At 43.4% G+C, this 26269-nt stretch overlaps 2 protein-coding genes across 2 annotated transcripts in view; one reads left to right on the top strand and one right to left on the bottom strand.

Moving 5' to 3' along the window:
- Positions 1-26269, bottom strand: part of LOC106573612 (transmembrane protein 117) — an 81599-nt gene that overhangs the window by 48564 nt on the left and 6766 nt on the right. The window contains exon 3 of the mRNA XM_014148813.2: positions 2059-2191. Coding sequence (XP_014004288.1) covers positions 2059-2191 — 133 coding nt within the window. The remainder of the gene's footprint in view (positions 1-2058; positions 2192-26269) is intronic.
- Positions 16906-19941, top strand: LOC123727821 (P2Y purinoceptor 1-like). Its single transcript, XM_045697222.1, has 2 exons — positions 16906-17042; positions 18482-19941. The coding sequence occupies exons 1-2, from the start codon at positions 17000-17002 to the stop codon at positions 19486-19488; spliced, it is 1050 nt and encodes a 349-aa protein (XP_045553178.1). The 5' UTR covers positions 16906-16999; the 3' UTR covers positions 19489-19941.

Here is a 26269-nt window from a genome sequence, read left to right as displayed (position 1 = left end):
TACATTCATTTCTAGGAGACAGAACGCGTCTCCTTCCTGAGCGGTATGACGGCTGCGTGGTCCCATGGTGTTTATACCTGTGTACTATTGTTTGTACAGATGTGGTACCTTCAGGCGTTTGGAAATTGCTCCCAAGGATGAACCAGACTTGCGGAGGTCTACAATTTTCTTTCTGAGGTCTTGGCTGATTTCTTTTGATTTTCCCATGATGTCAAGCAAAGAGGCACTGAGTTTGAAGGTAGGCCTTGAAATACATCCACAGGTACACGTCCAATTGACTCAAATAATGTCAATTAGCCTATCAGAAGCTTCTAAAGCCATGACATTTTCTGGAATTTTCCAAGCTGTTTAAAGGCACAGTCAACTTAGTGTATGTAAACTTCTGACCCACTGGAATTGTGATACAGTGAATTATAAGTGAAATAATCTGTCTGTAAACAATTGTTGGAAAAATTACTTGTGTCATGCACAAAGTAGATGTCCTAACCGACTTGCTAAAACTATAGTTTGTTAACAAAAAATTTGTGGAGTGGTTGAAAAACAAGTTTTAATGACTCCAACCAAAGTGTATGTAAACTTCCAACTTCAACTGTATGTAAATGAGGTATTTCTGTATTTCATTTTCACAAAATTTGTAAAACATAAAAACATTTTTTACAACTTTGTCATTATGGGTACTCTGTGTAGATGGGTGAGGAAAAACATACATTTAATATTTTTTAATTTTCAGGCTGTAACACAACAAAATGTGGAATAAGTCCATCCAGGGGTATGAATATGTTCTGAAGGCACTAAGTTGAAAACACTAAGTTGAAAACACTATGTTACAAGCACTCTGTGCTTGACCTATTCCACATTTCATTGTTACAGCCTGAATATAAAATTGATTATTATATTTAATTATTTATTTAATATTTTAACAACCCTAACCTTGCCAACAGACAAAGATCTATGACTGGATCAGTGGTTCACCAATCAGAGCCTTGGATTGGCTCAGCAACAGTAACAAGTGATGTAATGACAGTAACAAGAGGTGTAATGTGTAATGACATTTTTTTTACACATAAATGTTCTTGCACAGTTCCCATGAAACATTTCTAGAACATTAATATCTTATGTTCTGAGAACATGACAACCATGTTCTGTGTATGTTTTGTGGGAAATCAATAAAATATTCTCTCTACCCACAGAAAACTGGACACATGAATGTTCTTGCAGCATACTATGAAACGTGTCTAGAACAATAATATCTTATATTCTGAGAACATGGCAACCATGTTCTGCGTATGTTTGATGTGACATTGATGGAATATTCTCCTAACACTCAGAAAACAGGACACGAATGTTCTTGCAACATTCCCATGATATATGTCTAGAATTTTTATATCTTATATTCTGAGAACATGGCAACCACGTTCTGTGTATGTTTGGTGGGACATTGATGAAATATTCTCCTAACCCACAAAAAACTGGACACATGAATGTTCTTGCAATGTTCTCGTTTAATCTAGAACATCTAGAACATTAATATTTTATGACATTAAGGGAATGGTCCCTTGGAAACATTGCTTGCACATCACGGGAACATTCCTTTAAAAACGTTAGTTAATGACCTAATGAGACTCTTAAGGGTACGTTCTCTAAAGTTGTGGGAACGTTTGTTGTTAACTGGGAGCTTCTCTCTGACTGACTGAAACATCAAACGCTAAAATGGATTCCTGTCACTGGCTTGATGTGTGTGACTGACACGGCTCTGCAGCTGGTTACCCATTGAGTGTAGGTAAACCAGAAGAACAGCAGGTAAAGGGGAAGCCATCTTGACTCTTGACTTTATGTTGTCAATAAACCAAGATGGCCGCCCTGATCATCATTGAAGAATTATGGTGGTGCTGAAGGTGATCTTTCAGGTGCCCTCCCACCCATCCCAACTCCATCTCCTCCACCCCTGAATTAAAGTCTCGAGGTGATTGATGGGACTGAGAGAGACAGAGGCTCTAACAAATGAAAGCAGCAGTGAGAGAATGAGAGAGAAGGATGAGACATTGAGCGGTGGCTTACCCCATGCTTCCTGCCATTAGAAGGATCACGTTGTAGATGTGTGAGAAGATGAAGAGGAAGAGGATGGTGCTGAAGAACATGGTCATCCAGGAGCCGTGATCCTCACGGAACATTTTCAGACGCAGATATCGACCTATAGGAGGAGGGCATGAGGACGACACACTTTTTCAGTGGCAGGGTCCATTCACTGGACATTATATTCTCTCAGTCAGTGTACTACTTTTGACCAGGACCACTAGTCAAAAGTTGTGCACTATATAGGGAATAGGCTACCATTATAGATGCAACCCGTGTCTGCTGTACCAGCAAATATGAGCTCAACAAACAAGGATGAAATGATAGGCTGTGTTCATACACATAAATAAACATTTGTCAGAAACTCAGCCTTTAAAGCATTGAAATTATGATTGAAGACCATTCTGGAGCACTATATCCTCCCTTCGAATTTCAGTGCAATTTATTTTGGTGAACTAAACCTTGCCAACTGAACTGACTGTTCTAAAATGGCATCTCCTTAGTACAGGGATCTTCAACCTTTTCTTGCCCAGGGAAACCCTCTCAGGTAAACCCGCGAGCCAGGGACACCCGTCATACATTAGCAAAACATTTTTTTCACATGTTTTGTCTTATAATCAGGTGAATGATAATAGCAAGGAAAAGTAATCAACAATTTAAAATGAATAGATTAGATAGATAGTCATGCGGTCTCCTCTGAACAGTTGATGTTGAGATGTGTCTGTTACTTGAACTCTGTGAAGCATTTATTCGGGCTGCAATCTGAGGTGAAGTTAACTCTAATGAACTTATCCTCTGCAGCAGAGGTAACTTGGGGTCTTCCTTTCCTGTGGCGGTCCTAATGAGAGCCAGTTTCATCATAGCACTTGATGTTTTTTGCGACTGCACCTTAACCTCAAGAAACTTCTAAAGTTCTTGACATTTTCCAGATTGACTGCCCTTTATGTCTTAAAGTAACGATGTGCCGTCATTTTTGCTTTTTTGAGCTGTTCTTGCCATAATATGGACTTGGACTTTTACCAAATAGAGCTATCTTCTGTATACCACCCCTACCTTGTCACAACTGTCACAACTGATTGGCTCAAACGCATTAAGAAGGAAAGATAATCCACAAATTAACTTTCAACAAGGCACTGTTAATTGAAATGCATTCCAGGTGACTACTTCATGAAGCTGGTTGAGAGAATGCCAAGAGTGTGCAAAGCTGTCATCAAGGCAAAGGGTGGCTACTTTGAAGAATCTAAAATACAAAATATATATATTTGTTTAACACTTTTTTGGTTACTACATGATTCCATATGTGTTACTTCATAGTTTTGATGTCTTCACTATTATTCTACAATGTAGAAAATAGTAAAATAAAGAAAAACCCTTGAATGAGTATGTGTGTCCAAAGTTTTGACTGGTACTGTATATAATTATACATTTTATTTTTGTATTTTATTTTTTGCAGCGGTGGCCGTGATTTAGCAGCGGCAAAGGGCGCCACTGCTGAATGCATATAGGGGAAAGACTGCCTTGTCTGTGCTCTTTGGTATATCACTGGCTTTTTGGTCTAAACAGGTAACATGATTTTTAGCAATCTGACTGAGACCCTGTTGTGTTCCAAGCCTCTGATGCTGCCTTGATTGTGTTCCATGAGGACAGTTCAGCATGATTAGATAGATTATGCTGATATTTGTGACCTGTGGTGTTTTCCATTCTTCTGGCTGGGAATTCAATTACTGGGAAATATCTCTCTGCTAGAGCATGAGATTGATTCAGGCAGTCCACCTTCTGCCCAGAATACATAATCACAGCTGGCCTCTGGTGCCAGAGATCCTCTACACAGTTTATGAAGACACTGAGTTCCATTACAACATTGTTATTTTGGAATTTGAATGAATCCATCTGTTAAACTAATCCATGGATTGCGTTGCCCAGAAAATAATAAAGTAAGTGCATAGCCTAAAAGGCTTGTATCATTTTGACAGCCGTCTATTTCAGATGAAATGTTGCATGGTAATAATATGAATAAATTCAAACCAGGCAATATAATCCATATGACAACTCTAAACATAAACATTTTGCATGAATAGTGGCTTAAGCTAATGTCACTGCAAAACAGAAAATGTTATTTTCCTTGGGGATGTACAATCGGACTATGGCTAGTGTATACCACAATTTTGATCTCACTCCTGCTGCTCAGTGCTCATACAGTACAGTACAATGCCATGTCAGTGGCCCTGACCCCAAGTCCTCTCTCCCCACCGGGAGGCCCCTCTAAAATATAGGTGTTACTAACACACACAGCAGGCTTTTTTCTCTCCTTCTGGTTCCTCCTCAGAAACCTCAGCCAGTGCCAGCCCAGTACCAGCAGCCTGCTTCTCTCAGAGACAACTCTTTATTTTGGTCTGCCCCAGTCTCTCTAAGAGTTGCAGCCCCTGGGAGGTGTGTTGTGTAGTGTAGTGTTGTGTAGCTGCAGTGTAGTGTTGTGTCCACACGCTGTAGCAGCCACAAAGACAGGACTCCAATGCTCCGTTTATTTTCCCATTACCACAAGGCCAAAGGCTCCCACTCTCAGGCTCCCTCTCTCCGAGTGCCTAACATGCTGTTCAATTCCAGCTCGCTCACCTCATTCTCCCTAATAAAACCAAAGCCGCTGAGACTGCATCAGAGAGATGGAGTCCTCCAATGCTGTTTTACATCCGTAATAAAGATATCCATTATCTCCCTTCAGGTGTACAGACACTGTGTGTTTGTGTTTGGGTTTTCATACTGAAATGCATTCTTAAACAGCCTTTATACAGAAGACAAATTGAGGTCTCCACTACTCAATGCACCATGTACTGTGTAAGATGCAACAAAGCAGTGGTGGCATACTGTACCATTATACTGAAGAAAGAGATTAAATTGGCTACATTCCCTGAAACCAAATTGTTTTCAACCCCATTCAAACAGTTGTAAAGTTGTGGATGAATCGATGTGCAGGTGCCTAGCTAGTGTGGATTGTGGTTTTTTGAGGTTCATCACAGCACCATAATTGAATTGGTTTGTGTGGATTAATTTAATTGCAGTGCCAGTGAGCCCTAGCTCTGATCTAGGTGCAGCCTGCATAGTATCGGCAGATCTGACTCTTAAAGTGGCCAGCCCAGCCAGCGAACACGGTGGCAAGCCTCTCAGAGCCAATCAGTGAAGGCCTGATAACGAGTGATTCATGAACCCCTTCTACACCATTCAGCCAGGCTGGACACACACGCACACAGCCACGCAGGCACGCACACACACAGGTACATACACACACACACACACACTTAAACCCACATGCTCAAGCAAACAATTTTCCATAGCTGACTATTTACCACCATAAACCAATGCTGACACTAAGACCACACTCAACGAGCTATATAGGGCCATAAGCCAAAAAGAAAACGCTCATCCAGAGGCAGTGCTTCTAGTGGCCGGTGATTTTAATGCAGGAAAACTCAGTTTCACTTCATTTCTACCAGCATGTCACCTGTGCAACTACAGGGAAAAAAACTCTACATGGATACAAAGCTCTCCCTCGCCCTCCATTTGGCAAATCTGACCGTAAGTCTATCCTCCTGATTCCTGCTTACAAGCAAAAACTATAACTTGAAGTACCAGAGACACGCTCAATTCGGAAGTGGTCCGATGAAACGGATGCTAAGCTACAGAACTGTTTTGCTAGCACAGACTAGAATACGTTCCTGGATTCATCCGATGGCATTAAGGCGTTTAACACATCAGTCACCAGCTGATGAGTGCATTGATAAGTGCATTGACGACGTCATCCCCACAGTGACCGTACATACATATCCCAACCAGAAGCCATGGATTACAGGCAATATCTGCATTGAGCTAAAGCCTAGAGCTACTGCTTTCAAGGAGTGGAAAACTAAGCCGGACGCTTATCGGAGACATCCCTCTAGTGGTGTGGGGGCTGTGCTTTGGCAAAGTGGGTGGGGTTATATCCTGCCTGTTTGGCCCTGTCCGGGGGTATCATCGGATGGGGCCACAGTGTCTTCTGATCCCTCCTGTCTCAGCCTCCAGTATTTATGCTGCAGTAGTTTATGTGTCGGGGGGCTAGGGTCAGTCTGTTACATCTGGAGTATTTCTCTTGTCTTATCCGGTGTCCTGTGTGAATTTAAATATGCTCTCTCTAATTCTCTCTTTTTCTCTTTCTGTCTTTCTCTCGGAGGACCTGAGCCCTAGGACCATGCCTCAGGACTACCTGGTATGATGACTCCTTGCTGTCCCCAGTCCACCTGGCCGTGCTGCTGCTCCAGTTTCAACTGTTCTGCCTGCGGCTATGGAACCCTGACCTGTTCACCGGACGTGCTTGTTGCACCCTCGACAACTACTATGATTATTATTATTTGACCATGCTGGTCATTTATGAACATTTTAACATCTTGACCATGTTCTGTTATAATATCCACCCTGCACAGCCAGAAGAGGACTGGCCACCCCTCATAGCCTGGTTCCTCTCTAGGTTTCTTCCTAGGTTTTTGGCCTTTCTAGGGAGTTTTTCCTAGGGAGTTTTTCCTAGCCACCGTGCTTCTTTCACATGCATTGCTTGCTGTTTGGGGTTTTAGGCTGGGTTTCTGTACAGCACTTTGAGATATCAGCTGATGTACGAAGGGCTATATAAATACATTTGATTTGATTTGATAAGAAATCCCGCTACGCCCTCCGACAAATGATCAAACAGGCAAAGTGTCAATACAGGACAGGGTTCCCATTAGACGGTAATAGCCGGCTTTTGGCCGGGGGGGGGTACTCTCACGTCCTGACCAGTAAAGGGGTCATTTGTCATTGTAGTATGTTCAGGGTGTGACAGGGGGTGTTGTTTTGGGGTTGGTTTATTTAGAGGGGATTTGTTCTAGTTGTCATTTTCTATGTTCGTTTTCTATGTGTGGCCGAGTATGGTTTCCAATCAGAGGCAGGTGTCTTTCGTTGTCTCTGATTGGAAGCCATACTTAGGCAGCCCTTTTTTCCTTTGGGTTTGTGGGTGGTTGTTTCCTGTATAGCCGTGTGCCTTACGGAACTGTTTGGTCGTTTGTTTATTTTGTTTGAGTGTTCACTCTAAATAAAGAAAGAAGATGAGCACTATACCCGCTGCGCCTTGGTCTGTACCTTACTACGCTTATGACAGCAAGGTTTAAAATGATTATGTTTTAGTCAAACATTATATCTGTTTGGGCTTCTTGCGGTCAATAGTCCAACTACAAATTATTTGTAATTATGTTCCGGCCCCCCGACCATCCAATCAAGAAAAATTCGTCCCACGGCTGAATCTGGTGGATGATCCCTAACTTACATGTTTCAAGCATACCACCATAGTCCCTGTGCCCAAGAACGCCAAGGTAACCTGTCTAAAACTGACTAGGTATCCCCCTTTCCCTTACCGCCCCGTAGCAGTCACATCTGTAGCCATGGAAAGCTTTGAAAGGCTGGTCATGGCTCACATCAACACCATCATCCCAGACACCCTGGACTCACTCCAATTCGCATACCGTCACAATAGATCCACAGATGATGCAATCTCTATTGCACTCCACGCTGCCCTTTCCCACCTGGACAAAAGGAACACCTACCTGAGAATGCTGTTCATTGACTACAGCTCAAGATTCAAAACCACGTGGGTGGGTTTGGAGCGAGTAGTCGTGCTGCACTTCGCTCCGCAGGTAATATTACATTTCATTACATTACAACGGTTTGATATGTTTGATCTGAGCAATTTTGTTTAGCTAGCTACATAGCCGTCTTTGTATCAAAGATAATTGTGTAGTTTAGAGTAATTATCGAGGTTAGCTAGCCAGCTATTTTCGTCCTCCGCGACGCGTTCTCCAAACTCAGTCAACACTGCTAGCTAGCCAACTTCTACCGACTAGCAGCACTGTAGAAACTAATACATTACAACGGGACGATTTGATTAGTGTAGTGTTAGCTAGCTACATAGTTGTCTTTGCTGTCTTTGTATCTAAGATAATTGTGTAGTTTAGAGTAATTATCGAGGTTAGCTCGCCAGCTATTTTCGTCCGCCGCGCCGCGACGCCGTTCTCCAGACTCCAGACTTAGTCAACACACCTAGTCATCATCAAACCCACTGCTAGCTAGCCAACCTTTACCGACTAGCAGCACTGTAGAAACGAATACATTACAACGGAACGATTTGACTAGTGTAGCGTTAGCTAGCTACATAGTTGTCTTTGTCAAAGTTTAATAATTGTGTAGTTTAGAGTAATTATCGAGGTTAGCTAGCCAGCTATTTTCGTCCCGCGCGACTCCATCTTCCAAACCTAGCCAACTATTACCGACAGGCAGCATTGTAGAAACTAAATACATTACAAAGGAACGTCTTGATTAGGGTTATGTTAGCTAGCTACATAGTTGCCTTTGTACCATGATAATGGTGTAGTACTGAAACTATCGAGGTTACCTAGCCAGCTACACTTTCAAACAAAGTCAACAACGCAGCCACTGCTAGCTAGCCTACTTCACCAGCCAGCAGTACTGTATCATTTTAGTCTTTTTAGTCAATAAGATTTTTGCAACGTAAGCTTAACTTTTTGAACATTTGAGACGTGTAGTCCACTTGTCATTCCAATCTCCTTTGCATTTGCGTAGCCTCTTCTGTAGCTTGTCAACTATGTGTCTGTCTATCCCTGTTCTCTCCCCTCTGCACAGGCCATACAAACGCTTCACACCGCGTGGCCGCTGCCACTCTAACCTGGTGGTCCCAGCGCGCACGACCCACGTGGAGTTCCAGGTCTCCGGCAGCCTCTGGAACTGCCGGTCTGCGGCCAACAAGGCAGAGTTCATCTCAGCCTATGCTACCCTCCAGTCCCTCGACTTCTTGGCGCTGACGGAAACATGGATTACCACAGATAACACTGCTACTCCTACTGCTCTCTCCTCGTCTGCCCACGTGTTCTCGCATACCCCAAGAGCATCTGGCCAGCGGGGTGGTGGCACTGGAATCCTCATCTCTCCCAAGTGGACTTTCTCTCTTTCTCCCCTGACCCATCTGTCTATCGCCTCCTTTGAATTCCATGCTGTCACAGTTACCAGCCCTTTCAAGCTTAACATCCTTATCATTTATCGCCCTCCAGGTTCCCTTGGAGAGTTCATCAATGAGCTTGACGCCTTGATAAGTTCCTTTCCTGAGGATGGCTCACCTCTCACAGTTCTGGGTGACTTTAACCTCCCCACGTCTACCTTTGACTCATTCCTCTCTGCCTCCTTCTTTCCACTCCTCTCCTCTTTTGACCTCACCCTCTCACCTTCCCCCCCTACTCACAAGGCAGGCAATACGCTTGACCTCATCTTTACTAGATGCTGTTCTTCCACTAATCTCATTGCAACTCCCCTCCAAGTCTCCGACCACTACCTTGTATCCTTTTCCCTCTCACTCTCCTCCAACACTTCTCATTCTGCCCCTACTCGGATGGTATTGCGCCGTCGCAACCTTCGCTCTCTCTCTCCCGCTACTCTCTCCTCTTCCATCCTATCATCTCTTCCCTCTGCTCAAACCTTCTCCAACCTATCTCCTGATTCTGCCTCCTCAACCCTCCTCTCCTCCCTTTCTGCATCCTTTGACTCTCTATGTCCCCTATCCTCCAGGCCGGCTCGGTCCTCCCCTCCTGCTCCGTGGCTCGACGACTCATTGCGAGCTCACAGAACAGTGCTCCGGGCAGCCGAGCGGAAATGGAGGAAAACTCGCCTCCCTGCGGACCTGGCATCCTTTCACTCCCTCCTCTCTACATTTTCCTCTTCTGTTTCTGCTGCTAAAGCCACTTTCTACCACTCTAAATTCCAAGCATCTACCTCTAACCCTAGGAAGCTCTTTGCCACCTTCTCCTCCCTCCTGAATCCTCCTCCCCCCCCCCTCCCTCTCTGCGGATGACTTCGTCAACCATTTTGAAAAGAAGGTCGACGACATCCGATCCTCGTTTGTTAAGTCAAACGACACCGCTGGTCCTGCTCACACTGCCCTACCCTGTGCTTTGACCTCTTTCTCCCCCCTCTCTCCAGATGAAATCTCGCGTCTTGTGACGGCCGGCCGCCCAACAACCTGCCCGCTTGACCCTATCCCCTCCTCTCTTCTCCAGGCCATTTCCGGAGACCTTCTCCCTTACCTCACCTCGCTCATCAACTCATCCTTGACCGCTGGCTACGTCCCTTCCGTCTTCAAAAGAGCGAGAGTTGCACCCCTTCTGAAAAAGCCTACACTCGATCCCTCCGATGTCAACAACTACAGACCAGTATCCCTTCTTTCTTTTCTCTCCAAAACTCTTGAACGTGCCGTCCTTGGCCAGCTCTCTTGCTATCTCTCTCAGAATGACCTTCTTGATCCAAATCAGTCAGGTTTCAAGACTGGTCATTCAACTGAGACTGCTCTTCTCTGTGTCATGGAGGCTCTCCGCACTGCTAAAGCTAACTCTCTCTCCTCTGCTCTCATCCTTCTAGACCTATCTGCTGCCTTTGATACTGTGAACCACCAGATCCTCCTCTCCACCCTCTCCGAGTTGAGCATCTCCGGAGCGGCCCACGCTTGGATTGCGTCCTACCTGACAGGTCGCTCCTACCAGGTGGCGTGGCGAGAATCTGCCTCCGTACCACGTGCTCTCACAACTGGTGTCCCCCAGGGCTCTGTTCTAGGCCCTCTCCTATTCTCGCTATACACCAAGTCACTTGGCTCTGTCATATCCTCACATGGTCTCTCCTATCATTACTATGCAGACGACACTCAATTAATCTTCTCCTTTCCCCCTTCTGATAACCAGGTGTCGAATCGCATCTCTGCATGTCTGGCAGACATATCAGTGTGGATGACGGATCACCACCTCAAGCTGAACCTCGGCAAGACGGAGCTGCTTTTCCTCCCAGGGAAGGACTGCCCGTTCCATGATCTCGCCATCACGGTTGACAACTCCATTGTGTCCTCCTCCCAGAGTGCTAAGAACCTTGGCGTGACCCTGGACAACACCCTGTCGTTCTCCACTAACATCAAGGCGGTGACCCGATCCTGTAGGTTCATGCTCTACAACATTCGCAGAGTACGACCCTGCCTCACACAGGAAGCGGTGCAGGTCCTAATCCAGGCACTTGTCATCTCCCGTCTGGATTACTGCAACTCGCTGTTGGCTGGGCTCCCTGCCTGTGCCATTAAACCCCTACAACTCATCCAGAACGCCGCAGCCCGTCTGGTGTTCAACCTTCCCAAGTTCTCTCACGTCACCCCGCTCCTCCTCTGATCAGTCCCTACACCCAAACGAGGGCACTGCGCTCATCTACCTCTGGCCTGCTGGCCCCCTACCTCTGAGGAAGCACAGTTCCCGCTCAGCCCAGTCAAAGCTGTTCGCTGCTCTGGCACCCCTATGGTGGAACAAGCTCCCTCACGACGCCAGGACAGCGGAGTCAATCACCACATTCCGGAGACACCTGAAACCCCACCTCTGGCGTCCCACCTACGTAACAGCCACTTGCAGCCTGTGGCGCGATTTTCAAAACCTTAAAAATCCTATTACTTCAATTTCTCAAACATATGACTATTTTACAGCTATTTAAAGACAAGACTCTCGTTAATCTAACCACACTGTCCGATTTCAAAAAGGCTTTACAACGAAAGCAAAACATTAGATTATGTCAGCAGAGTACCAAGCCAGAAATAATCAGACACCCATTTTTCAAGCCAGCATATAATGTCACCAAAACCCAGAAGACAGCTAAATGCAGCACTCACCTTTGATGATCTTCATCAGATGACAACCCTAGGACATTATGTTATACAATACATGCATGTTTTGTTCAATCAAGTTCATATTTATATCAAAAACCAGCTTTTTACATTAGCATGTGACGTTCAGAACTAGCATACTAGCATGATGTTGTTACGGCTCTGTGTTACACAAAGTTTAATATTCCATTGAGGTATGTGTGTAAAGCTATTTTGTAGGCAAACTGAATGCGCACAACAGTAAACCGATAATCTCATAGATAACCTCACCTGAATACCATATTCATAATGTATCAAACTTCCGGGGAATTCGCTAACATTTTACTAAATTACTCACGATAAACGTTCACAAAAAGCATAACAATTATTTTAAGAATTATAGATACAGACCTCCTCTATGCACTCGATATGTCCGATTTTAAAATAGCTTTTTGGTGAAAGCACATTTTGCAATATTCTAAGTACATAGCCCAGGCATCACGGGCTCGCTATTTAGACACCCGGCAAGTTTAGCACTCACCATAATCATATTTACTATTATAAAAGTTTGATTACCTTTTGTTGTCTTCGTCAGAATGCACTCCCAGGACGTCTACTTCAATAACAAATGTTGGTTTGGTCCAAAATAATCCATCGTTATATCTGAATAGCGGCGTTTTGTTCGTGCGTTCCAGACACTATCCGAAATGGTAAAGAAGTGTCGCGCGCATGGCGCAATTCGTGACAATAAAATTTGAAATATTCCATTACCGTACTTCGAAGCATGTCAACCGCTGTTTAAAATCAATTTTTACGCCATTTTTCTCGTAGAAAAGCGATAATATTCCGACAGGGAATCTCCTTTTCGGCAAACAGAGGAAAAAATCACAAAGGCAGGGGCGGTCGGGTCATGCGCATAAGCCCAGAGTCCCTTGATCGGCCACTTGAGAAAGGCGATAATGTGTTTCAGCCTGGGGCTGGAATGACGACATTCTGTTTTTTCCCGGGCTCTGAGCGCCTATGGACGACGTGGGAAGTGTCACGTTAGAGCAGAGATCCTTAGTAAAAGATAGAGATGGAAAAGAAGTTCAAGAAATGGTCAGACAGGCCACTTCCTGTAAAGGAATCTCTCAGGTTTTGACCTGCCATTTGAGTTCTGTTATACTCACAGACACCATTCAAACAGTTTTAGAAACTTTAGGGTGTTTTCTATCCATATGTAATAAGTATATGCATATTCTAGTTACTGGGTAGGAGTGGTAACCAGATTAAATCGGGTATGTTTTTTATCCAGCCGTGTCAATACTGCCCCCTAGCCCTAACAGGTTTTAAGGAATACCTGGGATAGGATAAAGTAATCCTTCTAACCCCCCCCCCCCTAAAAGATTTAGATGCACTATTGTAAAGTGGTTGTTCCACTGGATATCGTAAGGTGAATGCACCAATTTGTAAGTCGCTCTGGATAAGAGTGCCCTCGAAGCTCATCACTAAGCTAAGGTCCCTGGAAATGAACACCTCACTCTGCAACTGTATCCTGGACTTCCTGTTGTGCCACCCCCAGGTGGTAAGGGTAGGCAACAACACATCCGCCATGCTTACCCTCAACACTGGGGCCCCTCAGAGGTACAGTGTACTCCCTATTCAACTACGACTGCGTGGCCGCGTGGCCATCATCATTAAGTTTGCCAAAAACACAACGGTGATCACTGACGACGATGAGATAGCCTATAGAGAGGTCAGAGACCTGTCAGGGTGGTGCCAGGACAACAAGGTCTCCCTCAATATCAGTCAGACAAAAGAACCGATCGTGGACTACAGGAAACGGAGGGCCGAGCACACCCCCATTCACATCGACGGGGCTGTTGTGGAGCGGGTCAAGAGCTTCAAGTTCCTCGGTGTGCACATCACTAAAGACCTATCATGGTCCAAACACACCAATACAGTTGTGAAGAAGGCACGACAACGCCTCTTCCCCTTCAAAAGGCTGAAAAGAATTGGCATGGGCCCTGTTGTGACGTGACTAAACATTCATCTGATGACTGTTATGTATCAAATCAACTAACTAGGTTTAATTGTTACTCGATTAAATTCATCATGTAACAGTTAACTCATTAGGATTTAGTGCAACACTGAAGAAGTTGTTTAACGAGTTACAATTTCCCAAATTAAAGTTCAGATGATATATATCGATAAAAGTAATTTATTAATATTACCTCATATCAGTCTCATAATTCGGAACGTCACATACTCATTGCATATGCACAAACCCCAGCTTTACAGATCATTCCGTACCACAAAAATGTATTTAATTATTGATTTACTACCTAACTACATGATAACACAGGATACACACACACACGGTATAGGTTATTGACTAGAAACTTAATACGATGGAAACAGGTCCCTTGCGGACTAACAACAACATGACTGCTTGTTTATCAAAAGAGGGAGGAGTAGAGAGGAACAAAGGGAGAATCAAAGAGAGACAAACTTATATACTTGGAACTACGCCCATTTGGGGTAAGAAGTAATGAATGTATTTACGTGTTTGAATGTCTTCCTTCGTCGTTTATCTCTTTTGGACCCATGCCTTCGTGAAAAGGGTTCCGTTGGCCTTTTCCCGAGCTCTTAAGTGTAAGGCTCTGATTGTACACAAGAGGTCACAATGTCCTTGTCCTGTAGTCTGAAGCAGACTAACAGGGTATTGTTTACTTTCACTCCCAGGGAGAGGGGTCCTCTGAACGCAGCTAATCAGCCGTGTCAATGATCCCCAGTGGGGTGATGAGAGTAGTGTAGTTGACAAGGATTTGAAGAGAGTAATAGGATGGTCCTACTTAAATTCACTTTCTTAGATACAGTACTTAGAACAGCTACTCAGCCGTAACATTGATTGCTAGAGAGGCTACTTTGCCGTCTTCACCTCGTCTTAACCAATGGAGATCTAGGCTGCAGCTAGAGTCCTTCTGGTCTGATATGTTAATTCTCAACTCATCCTTTATACACTCTGACAAAAAGGGGGCATTTCCATCATGCTGACACGCTCTTTGAGCTCCCTCGAGCATGGCTACTTACTGGGCAATGTATCATCAAAACTATGATCTCGTTTAAAAACTAAACTCAAATTCATATCTTAACATAAATATTCTCATCATCTTTGATATTTCCTACGCGTAAGGACGAAAACCTGACATATACAGTTCAAGTTACAATATTTTTGTCATAACATTTTTATACCATTTTTAATGACATCACAAATCAACATTAGTTTTCCATAGACCATCTCTCATCATTCCCCACATTCAGATGTTAGAAATATTGTCCCAGTGTTCACTTTTGGACATTAGAGTTTTTGGACGGCAAAATGCCTCTTTAACAAAGGGACATTCCAATCACCACTACTAAAGACCAAAAAGAGTCCAATTTACATACAATTTACAACCGGGCGTGAGGTGTCACAAAACCCCTACATCAATTCCTCCTCCCCTCTGCGGGTGAGAGGGATCTGGTAGACCTGATCCATTGTAACCTGATCTTTGGATTCTCACGGGAAAGTTATGACAGCCCTCAGATCCTCAAAAAGTTCTACAGCTGTACCATCTGGGGCATCTTGACTGGCTGGTTCACTGCTTGGTACTGTATGGCAACTGCTTGGCATGCGACCGCAAGGCGCTACAGAGTATAATGCATATGGCCCAGTAAATCACTGGGACCGAGCCCCCTGCTATCCAGGACCTCTATATCAGGCAGTGTTAGAGGAAGGCCCAATAAATGGTCAAAGACTCCAGCCACCCAAGCCACAGACTGTTCTCTCTGCTACCGTATGGCAAGCAGTACCCGTGCATAAAGTCTGGAACCAACAGGACCCTGAACAGCTTCTCCCCCCAAGCCATAAGACTGCTAAACAAGACTGCTAAATAGCTAATCAAATGGCTACCCGGACCTCCTGCATTTACTCTATTTTGCACCAACTCTCTTTCACTGACTCTATGCACACACACTGGACACACACTACCCACACATACTTACACTGACACCCCAGCACACACATACTACATACGCCCACACACACATAACATGCACACACTTTCACACTCACCACATACACTGCTGCTACTATCTATTACTGATCCTGTTGCCTAGTCACTTTACCCCTACCTATATGTACAGCAGTGGAGGCTGCTGAGGGGAGGACAGCTCATAATAATGTCTGGAATGGATTTTAATGGCTGGAATAGAGTGAATAGAATGGTAACAAACCCATTCATGTGTTTGATACACTTCCATTTACTCCATTCCGGCCATTATTATGAGCCGTCCATAGCTACTTCAATTACCTAGTACCCCTGCATATCGACTCGGTACTTGTACTCCCTTTACATAGCCATGTTATTTTTACTCTTATTTTTGTTCGTTATTCACTGTGTATTTATTCCTCTTGTCACAATTTCTATTTTTGATGTCATTTTTCATCTTATCTTTAACTCTGCATTGTTGGAAAAAGACCCGTAAGCATTTCACTGTTAGTCTACACCTGTTGTCTACGAAGCATGTGACAAATAAAATCTGATTCAATTTTGAAACTCTGACTCTTGGCCACTACAACTTCCATCAAAATTCTAAAATGTGTGGTTGTTTCCATCTAGTGGTGATATAGTGATAGTCCCACAGAACTGAAAAGGGGCCCCTTTTGTAATTATACAGCATTAACATTGACCATCATGTAAATGTGGAAATCGTTAAACGTGGTATGTGCATGACCACGCTGTTTTCCCTGTTTAATTCTAGCAAACCAGTGGAATAATAAATGATAATGAACATTAAACAAAGGTCATGGCACAAAAACAGGATTTGAAAAAGACAAAAAACACTCCAATCTTTTTCTGACAACAAGCAGGCAAGCAGGAACGTTGGTGCCAGACAGCTAAAATACAAACACACATTGGCAAACTGGAGCAAGGCAATCAATCAAACACACACACACACACACACACACACACACACACACACACACACACACACACACACACACACACACACACACATACTCACACAGTGGGCGTCACACACAGACAGGCAGCCTGTCACCAACCTCAGCCCCAGACTGATGAGAAGTCCACAGCTGGTGGAGGTGTTCAACTAAGTGAGTGACAGACAGAATGAGTGAGTGAGACCTGAGACCCGAACACTGTCTCTCCTGTCATCATGATACCACTGCTCATCAATAACTCGCTGTTTATTAAACATGGTAAGAACAGCTCCTCATTCATTATTTCACACCCACATTATGATTCACTGACACATCATGGTGTATACCTGTACAGATACATTCATACATATATTTTTGAGCAATGACGGTAGTTTGTGGCCACCAAAACATTATTTATTGTGTTATTGGTGTTGAAGTTTTTTGGTCACGTACACAGATTTACAGATGTTATCGCAGGTGCAGCAAAATGCTTGTGTTTCTAGCTTAAACAGTGCAGTAATACCTAGCAATAAAAACAAAACCCACATAATCCACCAATCGATTATGATTTTTTAAATAAGAAATTAAGAAATATCAAAACAATCAATGTCAGAGTCCAGAATATAAATATAAATACATACTGTATAATCTATATAAATATATATACAAATAATGGTGTGTATAGACAGTATGGACAGTATATGAATAGAAAAGGTGTATACTGAAGTAGTTATATAGGATGAGGCATGAATACAGTATATACATATAAATTGGGTAAATTAGTGTAAACATTATTAAAGTGACCAGTGTTCAATGACTATGTACATAGGGAGCAGTCGCTAAGGTGCAGCGTAGAGTACCGGCTGGTAGCCGGCTAGTAACAGTGACTAAGGTTCACTGTAGGGTACTAGACGGAGGCCGGCTAGTGGTGACTGTTTAACAGTCTGATGGCCTGGAGATAAAAGCTGTTTATCAGTCTCTCAGTCCCAGCTTTGATGCACCTAATGTGGTCTTTTGAATGGGTATAGTATTAATTAGCAAAATGCTTATCAGTATGTTTGGAAAGTTTTGTGATGAGAAAGATGACAGAAAATTCAAAATGTCCACAAAAAATACTTAATAACACATTTAGGGCATTCCATGTGTATAAAGTTCAGAATTAGTGTTTACATCTCTAAAGATCGAGAGAGAAAAAACTATCCTGTCACTCTCAGCGTCACAGACACTATGTTGAAATGTGATAAAAGTTAATGTAACCTTTGCATGCATAGTCAACATAAATAGCCAGTCTTGATTGAAAGCAAACAGCACGTTTCCATATTGAAGGTAATAGATCAACAGTGGAATCCAGGGCTCATTATTCTCAGCACATACAGTACAATAGCCAGACTGTCACTTCCTGGTGACTGGTCACAGCAGGACTGAGGGGGTGGATGGGGTTGAGAAGGTTTGGAGACAGGCAGGCAGGGGACTGATTTAATGATAATGATATATCCTGGCTGAACCTTGGCTAGAATAACCTTGATGTGGATCAACTGAAATGCATGTAATTATATATGGCATGAAAGGCTACCCTTGATTATGTTTTTATACTGTATTAAGTGATCTTGTAAATGTCCCCATCCCACAACAGAGGTAATGTTTTGGGGTAAATGCAAGCTGTTTGAAATCAATATGTTTTTTAAGTGGCTGTCTATTGTCTTTTCCCACCCCCACAGTACCGTTCCTGCCCCTAAACCAGTCGGAAGCGTTCTGCAGCCAGTTTAAGAACGGCCATTGGTACTGCTACGTCCTCCTCGTTCTTTTCACCTTCACCCTGCCCCTGGGCATCCTGGGTAACGTGGTGGCTCTGTTCAACTACACCTGCTTCAGGAGGACACGTAGTCTGTCCACCAGCAATGTGTTCCTACTCAACCTGGCCATGTGTGACTCTGCCTGGATCCTCACCCTGCCCTTCACCATCTACTTCAGCCTCCAGAGGCCCTTCCTCAAGGCCATCCAGACCTTCTGCCAACTCAAGAAGATCTTCTTCAACATCAACATCTACGGTAGTATTCTCTTCCTGACTCTGATCAGCTTCGATCGCTACGCCGGCACCGTGCACCCCATCAGCTCCCGCCTGTGGTGGGACGTAGGCAAAGCCAAGCTCTGCTCCACCTGCGTTTGGGTCTTCCTCTTCCTGGGCTCCATCCCTGAACTCTTCGTGACCTTCGCCATCCAGAGACCGGGGAACGTGACCGTGTGCATGGACCACATCCAGGGTCCATTCGTCTACGTCAAAACCATCTCCATCATCAGGACTCTGTTGGGCTTCGCCCTGCCGTTCAGTGTCATGCTGGCCTTCTATGTGATGACAGTGCGGGTGTTACGAGGAATGCCCCGGGGAAAGAGAAGGGGTTGTGGCGGGTGTCAGTGGGTGGGGAAGCCCCTGCTGCTCATCACCGCTGCCCTGCTGGTGTTCGTGGTGTCCTTCGTGCCCTACCACGTCATGATCATGACCCTGGTATTCATGAGGATCCACAACCAGGTAACTCCCGCCAACGTGCACGTCCTCTATGCCTCCTATGAGTTCTTGGAGGCCATGTGCAGTGTGAGTTGCTGCCTGGACCCCATGCTGTACATCCTGGCCAGTGACAGGTTCCAGAGGAGACTGCAGGCCCTCAGGAGGGGCCACCACAGGGCGCTATGCTGCAGGCGTAGCAGGAGGGTAGGGGTGGAGGGCTGACAGTGGAAAGGGCCTTCTATTATAGTCAGCTGTATTCAATTCAATTCATTTAGTAAACTACAAAATAGTTTGATCGTTTTATTTGATGATCTAAAAAGACACATATTAAGGGCCGGTGTAATGTGCAGGCGTTAGTGGGCCTGGCACACCTAACGTTCCTCCTTGCCCAACCAAATCAAATATTTAAATATTGATAATTTATTTTTGTCCAGACAGCATCAGATACATGGGCTAGATATAGTAAGACAGAGAGGCGCTGTTTCGCTGACTCTGATTATTTTTCAGATGCGTTTGCTATCTCATCCTGGAATATACAAGGTCTTATGTCATCTATCTTTGGCCGAAAGAGCAGGAACCCAGACTTCATCAAATAAATTGGAAATACAGACATTGTCATCCTACAATAAACATGGTATAGAGGAGACGGACCCACTGGTTGCCATCTAGGTTACAGAGAGCTGATAGTCCCATCCACTACTGTACCAGGTGTGAAACAGGGAAGAGGCTCTGGGGGTATGCTAACTTGGTATAAATCAGTCCTAACCCACTCTATTAAATTAGTCAAACCAGAAGCATTTTACATCTGGCTAGAAATAAATAAGGAAATTAACTCAACGGAGCAAAATGTCCTCATGTGTGCTACCAATATTCCCCCTATAGAATCCCCATATTTTAATGATGACAGCTTCTCCATCCTAGACGGGAAGATCAACCATTGGCAGCTATTACAGCTGTGAGTCTATCTGGGTAAGTCTCTTAGAGCTTTGCACACAAGCTTTGTCAAGTTGGTTGTTAGACAGCCATTTTCAAACCTTGCCATATATTTTCAAGACGATTTAAGTTAAAAGTGTAACTAGGCCACTCAGGAACATTCAATGTTATCTTGGTTAGCAACTCCAGTGTATATTTGGCCTAGTGATTTAGGTTATTGTCCTGGTGAAGGTTATTGTCCTGGTGAACCCACAACATGATGCAGCCACTATTATGCTTGAAAATATGAAGAGTGGTACTCAATGATGTGTGGTGTTGGATTTGACCCAAACGCTTTGTATTCTGGACAAAAAGTTAATTACTTTGACACATTTTTTGCAGTATTACTTAAGTGCCTTGTTGCAAACCGGATGCATGTTTGGAATATTTTTACATCAGTACAGGCTTCACTCTTTTCACGCTGTCAATTAGGTTAGTATTGTTGAGTAACTACAATGTTGTTGATCCATCCTCTGTTTTCTCATATGACAACCATTAAGCTCTGTAAATGTTTTAAAATCACCATTGCCCTTATGGTGAAAAACCTGAGCGGTTTCCATCCTCTCCGGCAACTGAGTTAGGAAAGACGCCTGCATCTTTGTAGTGACTGGGTGTATTGACACACCATCCAAAGTGTAATTAATAACTTCACCATGTTCAAAGGTCAAAGGGATATTCAATGTCTGCTATTTTTATTATTACCCATCTACCAATAGGTGCCCTTCTTTGTGAAGCATTGGAAACCCCCAAAGCCCTATGTTTTATTAATTTGTAAAAATGTCTAAAGACATAATTCCAGTTTGACATTATGGGGTATTATGTGTAGGCCAGTGACAGGAAATCTCAATTTAACCCATTTTAAACGCAGGCTGTAACACAACAAAATAGGGGAAAAATCAAGGGGTGTGAATTGACCGTTAATTAACATAAACACATTTATCATCTCCTGGCATCCACGCATAGCCTACAAGCCACTGATGCAGACCTCTGGAACATCTAAGTTTTAAAAAGTCTAATAAATCCATTTAAATATAGCCTACACCATCACAATAAATCCATTATTTATTTTAGACAGGTCTAAAGAAACATGATATGAAGAAAATGTAGTCTATTACCGAAGAACAGAATAGCATACTCTGAGTTGTCCATAGGTTAGGCCCTGATCTGGCTATGCCATACAGTTTGGCTGTGGGCTACACTGGTTCATTTAGCAGACAAGATTTGCTTAGAATTCAGTGGCATTATTTTATAGTATGAAAAATACAATTGAACATACAGTTGAAGTCGGAAGTTTACATACACTTCGGTTGGAGTCATTAAAACTCGTTTTTCAACCACTCCACAAATTTCTTGTTAACAAACTATAGTTTTGGCAAGTCGGTTAGGACATCTACTTTGTGCATGACACAAGTAATTTTTCCAACAACTGTTTACAGACAGATTATTTCACTTATTCCAGTGGGTCAGAAGTTAACATGCACTAAGTAGACTGTGCATTTAAACAGCTTGGAAAATTCCAGAAAATTATGTCATGGCGTTAAAAGCTTCTGATAGGCTAACTGACATCATTTGAGTCAATTGGAGGTGTACATGTGGATTTATTTCAAGGCCTACCTTCAAACTCAGTGCCTCTTTGCTTGACATCATGGGAAAAGCAAAAGAAATCAGCCAAGACCTCAGAAAGAAAATTGTAGACCTCCACAAGTCTGGGTCATCCTTGGGAGCAATTTCCAAATGCCTGAAGGTACCACATTCATCTGTACAAACAATAGTACGCAAGTATAAACACGTCATACCCTTCAGGAAGGAGATGCTTTCTGTCTCCTAGAGATGAACGTACTTTGATGCGAAAAGTGCAAATCAATCCCAGAACAACAGTAAAGGACCTTGTGAAGATGCTGGAGGAAACAGGTACAAAAGTATCTATATCCACAGTAAAACAAGTCCTATATCAACATAACCTGAAAGGCCGCTCAGCAAGGAGGAAGCCACTGCTCCAAAACCGCCATAAAAAAGCCAGACTACTGTTTGCAACTGCACATGGGGACAAAGATCGTCTTTTTGGAGAAATGTCCTCTGGTCTGATGAAACAAAAATAGAACTGTTTGGCCATAATGACCATCGTTATGTTTGGAGGAAAAAGGGGGAGGCTTGCAAGCCGAAGAACACCATCCCAACCGTGAAGCATGGGGGTGGAAGCATCATGTTGTGGGGGTGCTTTGCTGCAGGTGGGACTGGTGCACTTCACAAAATAGATGGCATCATGAGGCAGGAAAATTATGTGGACATATTGAAGCAACATCTCAAGACCAGTCAGGAAGTTAAAGCTTAGTCACAAATGGTTATTCCAAATGGACAATGACCCCAAGCATACTTCGAAAGTTGTGGCAAAATGGCTTAAGGACAACAAAGTCAAGGTATTGTTGGGGCATAACAGAAAAAGCGAGTGAGATCAAGGAGGCCTACAAAACTGACTCCGTTACACCAGCTCTGTCAGGAGGAATGGGCCAAAATTCACCCAACTTATTGTGGGAAGCTTGATGAAGGCACCCGAAATGTTTGACCCAAGTCATACAATTTAAAGGCAATGCTACCAAATACTAATTGAGTGTATGTAAACTTCTGACCCACTGGGAATGTGATGAAAGAAATAAAAATCATTCTCGCTACTATTATTCTGACATTTCACATTCTTAAAATAAAGTGGTGATCCTAACTGACCTAAGACAGGGAATTTTTACTTGGATTAAATGTCAGGAATTGTGAAAAACTGTGTTTAAACGTATTTGGCTAAGGTGTATGTAAACTTCCGACTTCAACTGTACATGACATGTATTAATTACACTGCTAGAATGTTGCATTCAGAATGACTGCTTATTAGCTTGAAGTGGGGGTCCATCGAGGCCCAGTGGTTCTAGTTTTAAAAATAATTGTGCAGCGTAGGTCCTGTCAAGAAAACATGCCCCAATGGAAATCTGCCCCAGGGCAGTGATTGGGGACATTGCCCTGTGTAGTGTGCTGTCTTTTAGATGGGACGTTAAACGGGTGTCCTGACTCTGTGGTCACTAATGATCCTATGGCACTTATTGTAAGAGTAGGGGTGTTAACCCTGGTGTCCTGACTAAATTCCCAATTTGGCCTTCATACCATCATGGCCACCTAATCATCCCCCAGTTTACAATTGGCTCATTCATCCCCTGTCCTCTCCCCTGTAACTATTCCCCAGGTCATTGCTGTAAATGAGAATGTGTTCTCAGTCAACTTACCGGGTAAAAAAAAATAGCCCAATTAATTTACATGCTGTTGAGTCTATAACTGGGTGTCCTGTTTTGGGGTATTGTACCATCAAAGTGGTTGTTAGTCCACTCACACACATACATAACAACAGTTACTGCCCTCCTTAGGGACCCTAGAACAGACGACTTGCTTCCCTCTGACAAACCTAGATGGGCTGGATAGAAGAGGAGAGAGCCCTGCTCCGCTCCACCTGGATATCACAGAGTTTACACTGCAGCCCCCTGTTATTACATCGCCAGCTGTGTTACCGTGGCCAAGGCGTCACACTCAACATTGGAATTACCATGACAACATTGCCGGGATCCCCAGAGTTGCAGCCCTTGGTAACTACAAGTCTCCCCAATAAAACAGAGACAGGCGGGCGTACTTGTAAGATTGAGACTCCCTCCCTCCATCGTTACCTCCCTCCCTCCCTCCAATGTGCAATAGAAAGCAGCTGTTCCAGTGTCTAGCTGGGGCTGTTTTAACAGCCACATCTGATTACTGCCAGAGAGGTTTGTTAAATCATTTCCCCAGTCGTAAGAGCTACAGTATTGTACCAAAGACTTCGTTAATCTTAAGTAAACAAGCAATTTCCTTTGCCCAATTTATTGTTTGCCTCCTCTCTTTCACACTCTCAATCTCTCTCTCTCTCCCTGGATTTTGCAAACACCTGGACCATTTTATCTTTCATTCAAAGCAGACAGATGTTTAGAGTTAGTTTACTTCATGAATAACAAAAAAATAAAACACTTTTCATTGTCTGAATACAAGACAAGAAAGGAGGTTACTTATTAATGTTTGAGTGTAAACCAGTCTTGTGGATAAACTTCACTGTTTACAATTGATCCTGGACACATAATAGATCATGACCACATTTAAGATTCTGCTAAATATAGCGTATTTAGTGCATATTTAATGCGTATTTAATGCTGTTATGCAAAATGTATCAAACAGCAAAACATAAAAAATCCATTCACTCTAAAACAACAACATGCCAATGTAAGACAGAGCTACTGTCTATGATAGTGGCAGATTCCCCTCTGCTCAAATCTCTGCTACAAACATCAATATTACATTACAACCCATCCGTCTCAACACAGCAGCCGGCCTGCTGGTCCATGTCTTAAATATTTGAGTCCTGGCACTAGTACAATACTCTATTATTTACTGTGAAAGGCCAGCCTCTGAGTGACAACTAACATAGGGAGGTCTAAACTTAATTGTTGCTGTGTATTAAACAGAAGAAACAACAAGGAGGCATAGGGTTATATGCTGTGTTCCAGATGTACACACACACACACACACACACACACGTATGCAAAGTAAACACACACAGACTTAAACCCACACGCTCAAGCAAACTCTGACCTTTGGCCACCACAGCACAGGGCCATCGTACCCATAAATCACTACTGTAACAACATGTCACAGAGTCCAGATGGCATCTCTGAGGCTACAGCTCCAGTCAAGGATCAGGATCAGGCAGGAGGAGCATTCATAAGTGGAGAGCGCTTTAACAATGGAACAACCATAGGCAATAGTCACACATTCACAGCAGGGCATTGATGTTAACTTCAAAATATCTTCAACCATCAAAGTATCCCAAAAAAACTGGGTCTCCCATTTCAGTCTTTTCTCAAACGGGTTTATACTATTCTGAGCGGCTGTGTGAGCTGGAAAATCCACCGTGATGACTCAAAGCAAAGAAGCCCTGTGCTCATAGTACTGAATCAAAGATGGTCAATGGGATACCTACTCCTGTTAGGATGCTAAACATTCACTGAGAACACAAGTCTTGGAAAATGCACAGGAAACAAAGGTGCATACATTATGTTAATCTGAAACTGGTGCTGCACAACATGGAATGAGAAGCAGATTCCATTGCATTACCTTGATGAAAAGGCGTTTTGTTTTACAATGAAGGCTGTAAGCATGAAATGCTGTGCTGTGCTGTGCTGGATCAGGGAGGAAAAGAAAAAGGTATGCTGTATGTACTGTATGCCTACTGGTTTACGACACAGAAAACGCAGTATACAAAATGGAATACAATACAATCTCACATGGGCATACAAATCAAATTCCCCATGTCCTTGTTGTAATAACAAAGGCACAGAGACAGACAAGCTCTCACTGAATGACCAGAAGACATGCCACTCAATGGGAGAGCACATAGCCTTTAGTGGCTGGGTGAATTAGCATCGGTAGTATATATGCCTGGGAGGTAGTCTTAAACCTCGTCTGTCACGAACCATCCATCACCTTTGAGAGAAACTGATAAGTGGCTGGCTGTGCTACCGGAGAATAAAAACCAAACCCACTGTGATCTCCATCCACCTCCTCTCATTCCACTAGGTAGCAGCCAACGTTATTGCTAACAAAAACAAGGTAAATTGTGTATTGCGTATAGTCCTCTGTGAAAAAGCAACATTGCCAGTGGGATGAGTTGGTGTAATTCAACGTAAAATTTGTGGTTGTGATATTCCGATTTTTTTTCTAGGCCATGATAAATTATAAATGATGCAGCGGAATGTGTCAGCAAGCAACACATTGTCTGGTTTCCATTTAGTTACAAATTGATACATAGTTGAATACAAATGGAAATAGCAGAATGAATAACTTCATCTATTACGCAGGAAAGACAAGGGCTTTCATTTGGAAAAATAAAACAAATAAACAAAGAATAAGTTGAAATATCAGTGACCAGATAAAAAGCTTGGCATTTATTGGACAAATGACTCTCATTACAATTATA

This window comes from Salmo salar, chromosome ssa16, assembly GCF_905237065.1.
Source record: "Salmo salar chromosome ssa16, Ssal_v3.1, whole genome shotgun sequence".
In the NCBI taxonomy this organism is placed as follows: Eukaryota; Metazoa; Chordata; class Actinopteri; order Salmoniformes; family Salmonidae; genus Salmo; species Salmo salar.
This window is presented reverse-complemented; position numbering and strand designations above follow the sequence as displayed.

Coding starts and splice junctions, on each gene's coding strand:
- LOC123727821 (XM_045697222.1), top strand. CDS start 17,000: ATGATACCACTGCTCATCAATAACTCGCTGTTTATTAAACATG. Junction 17,043..18,481: donor CTCGCTGTTTATTAAACATG/GTAAGAACAGCT, acceptor CCACCCCCACAG/TACCGTTCCTGCCCCTAAAC.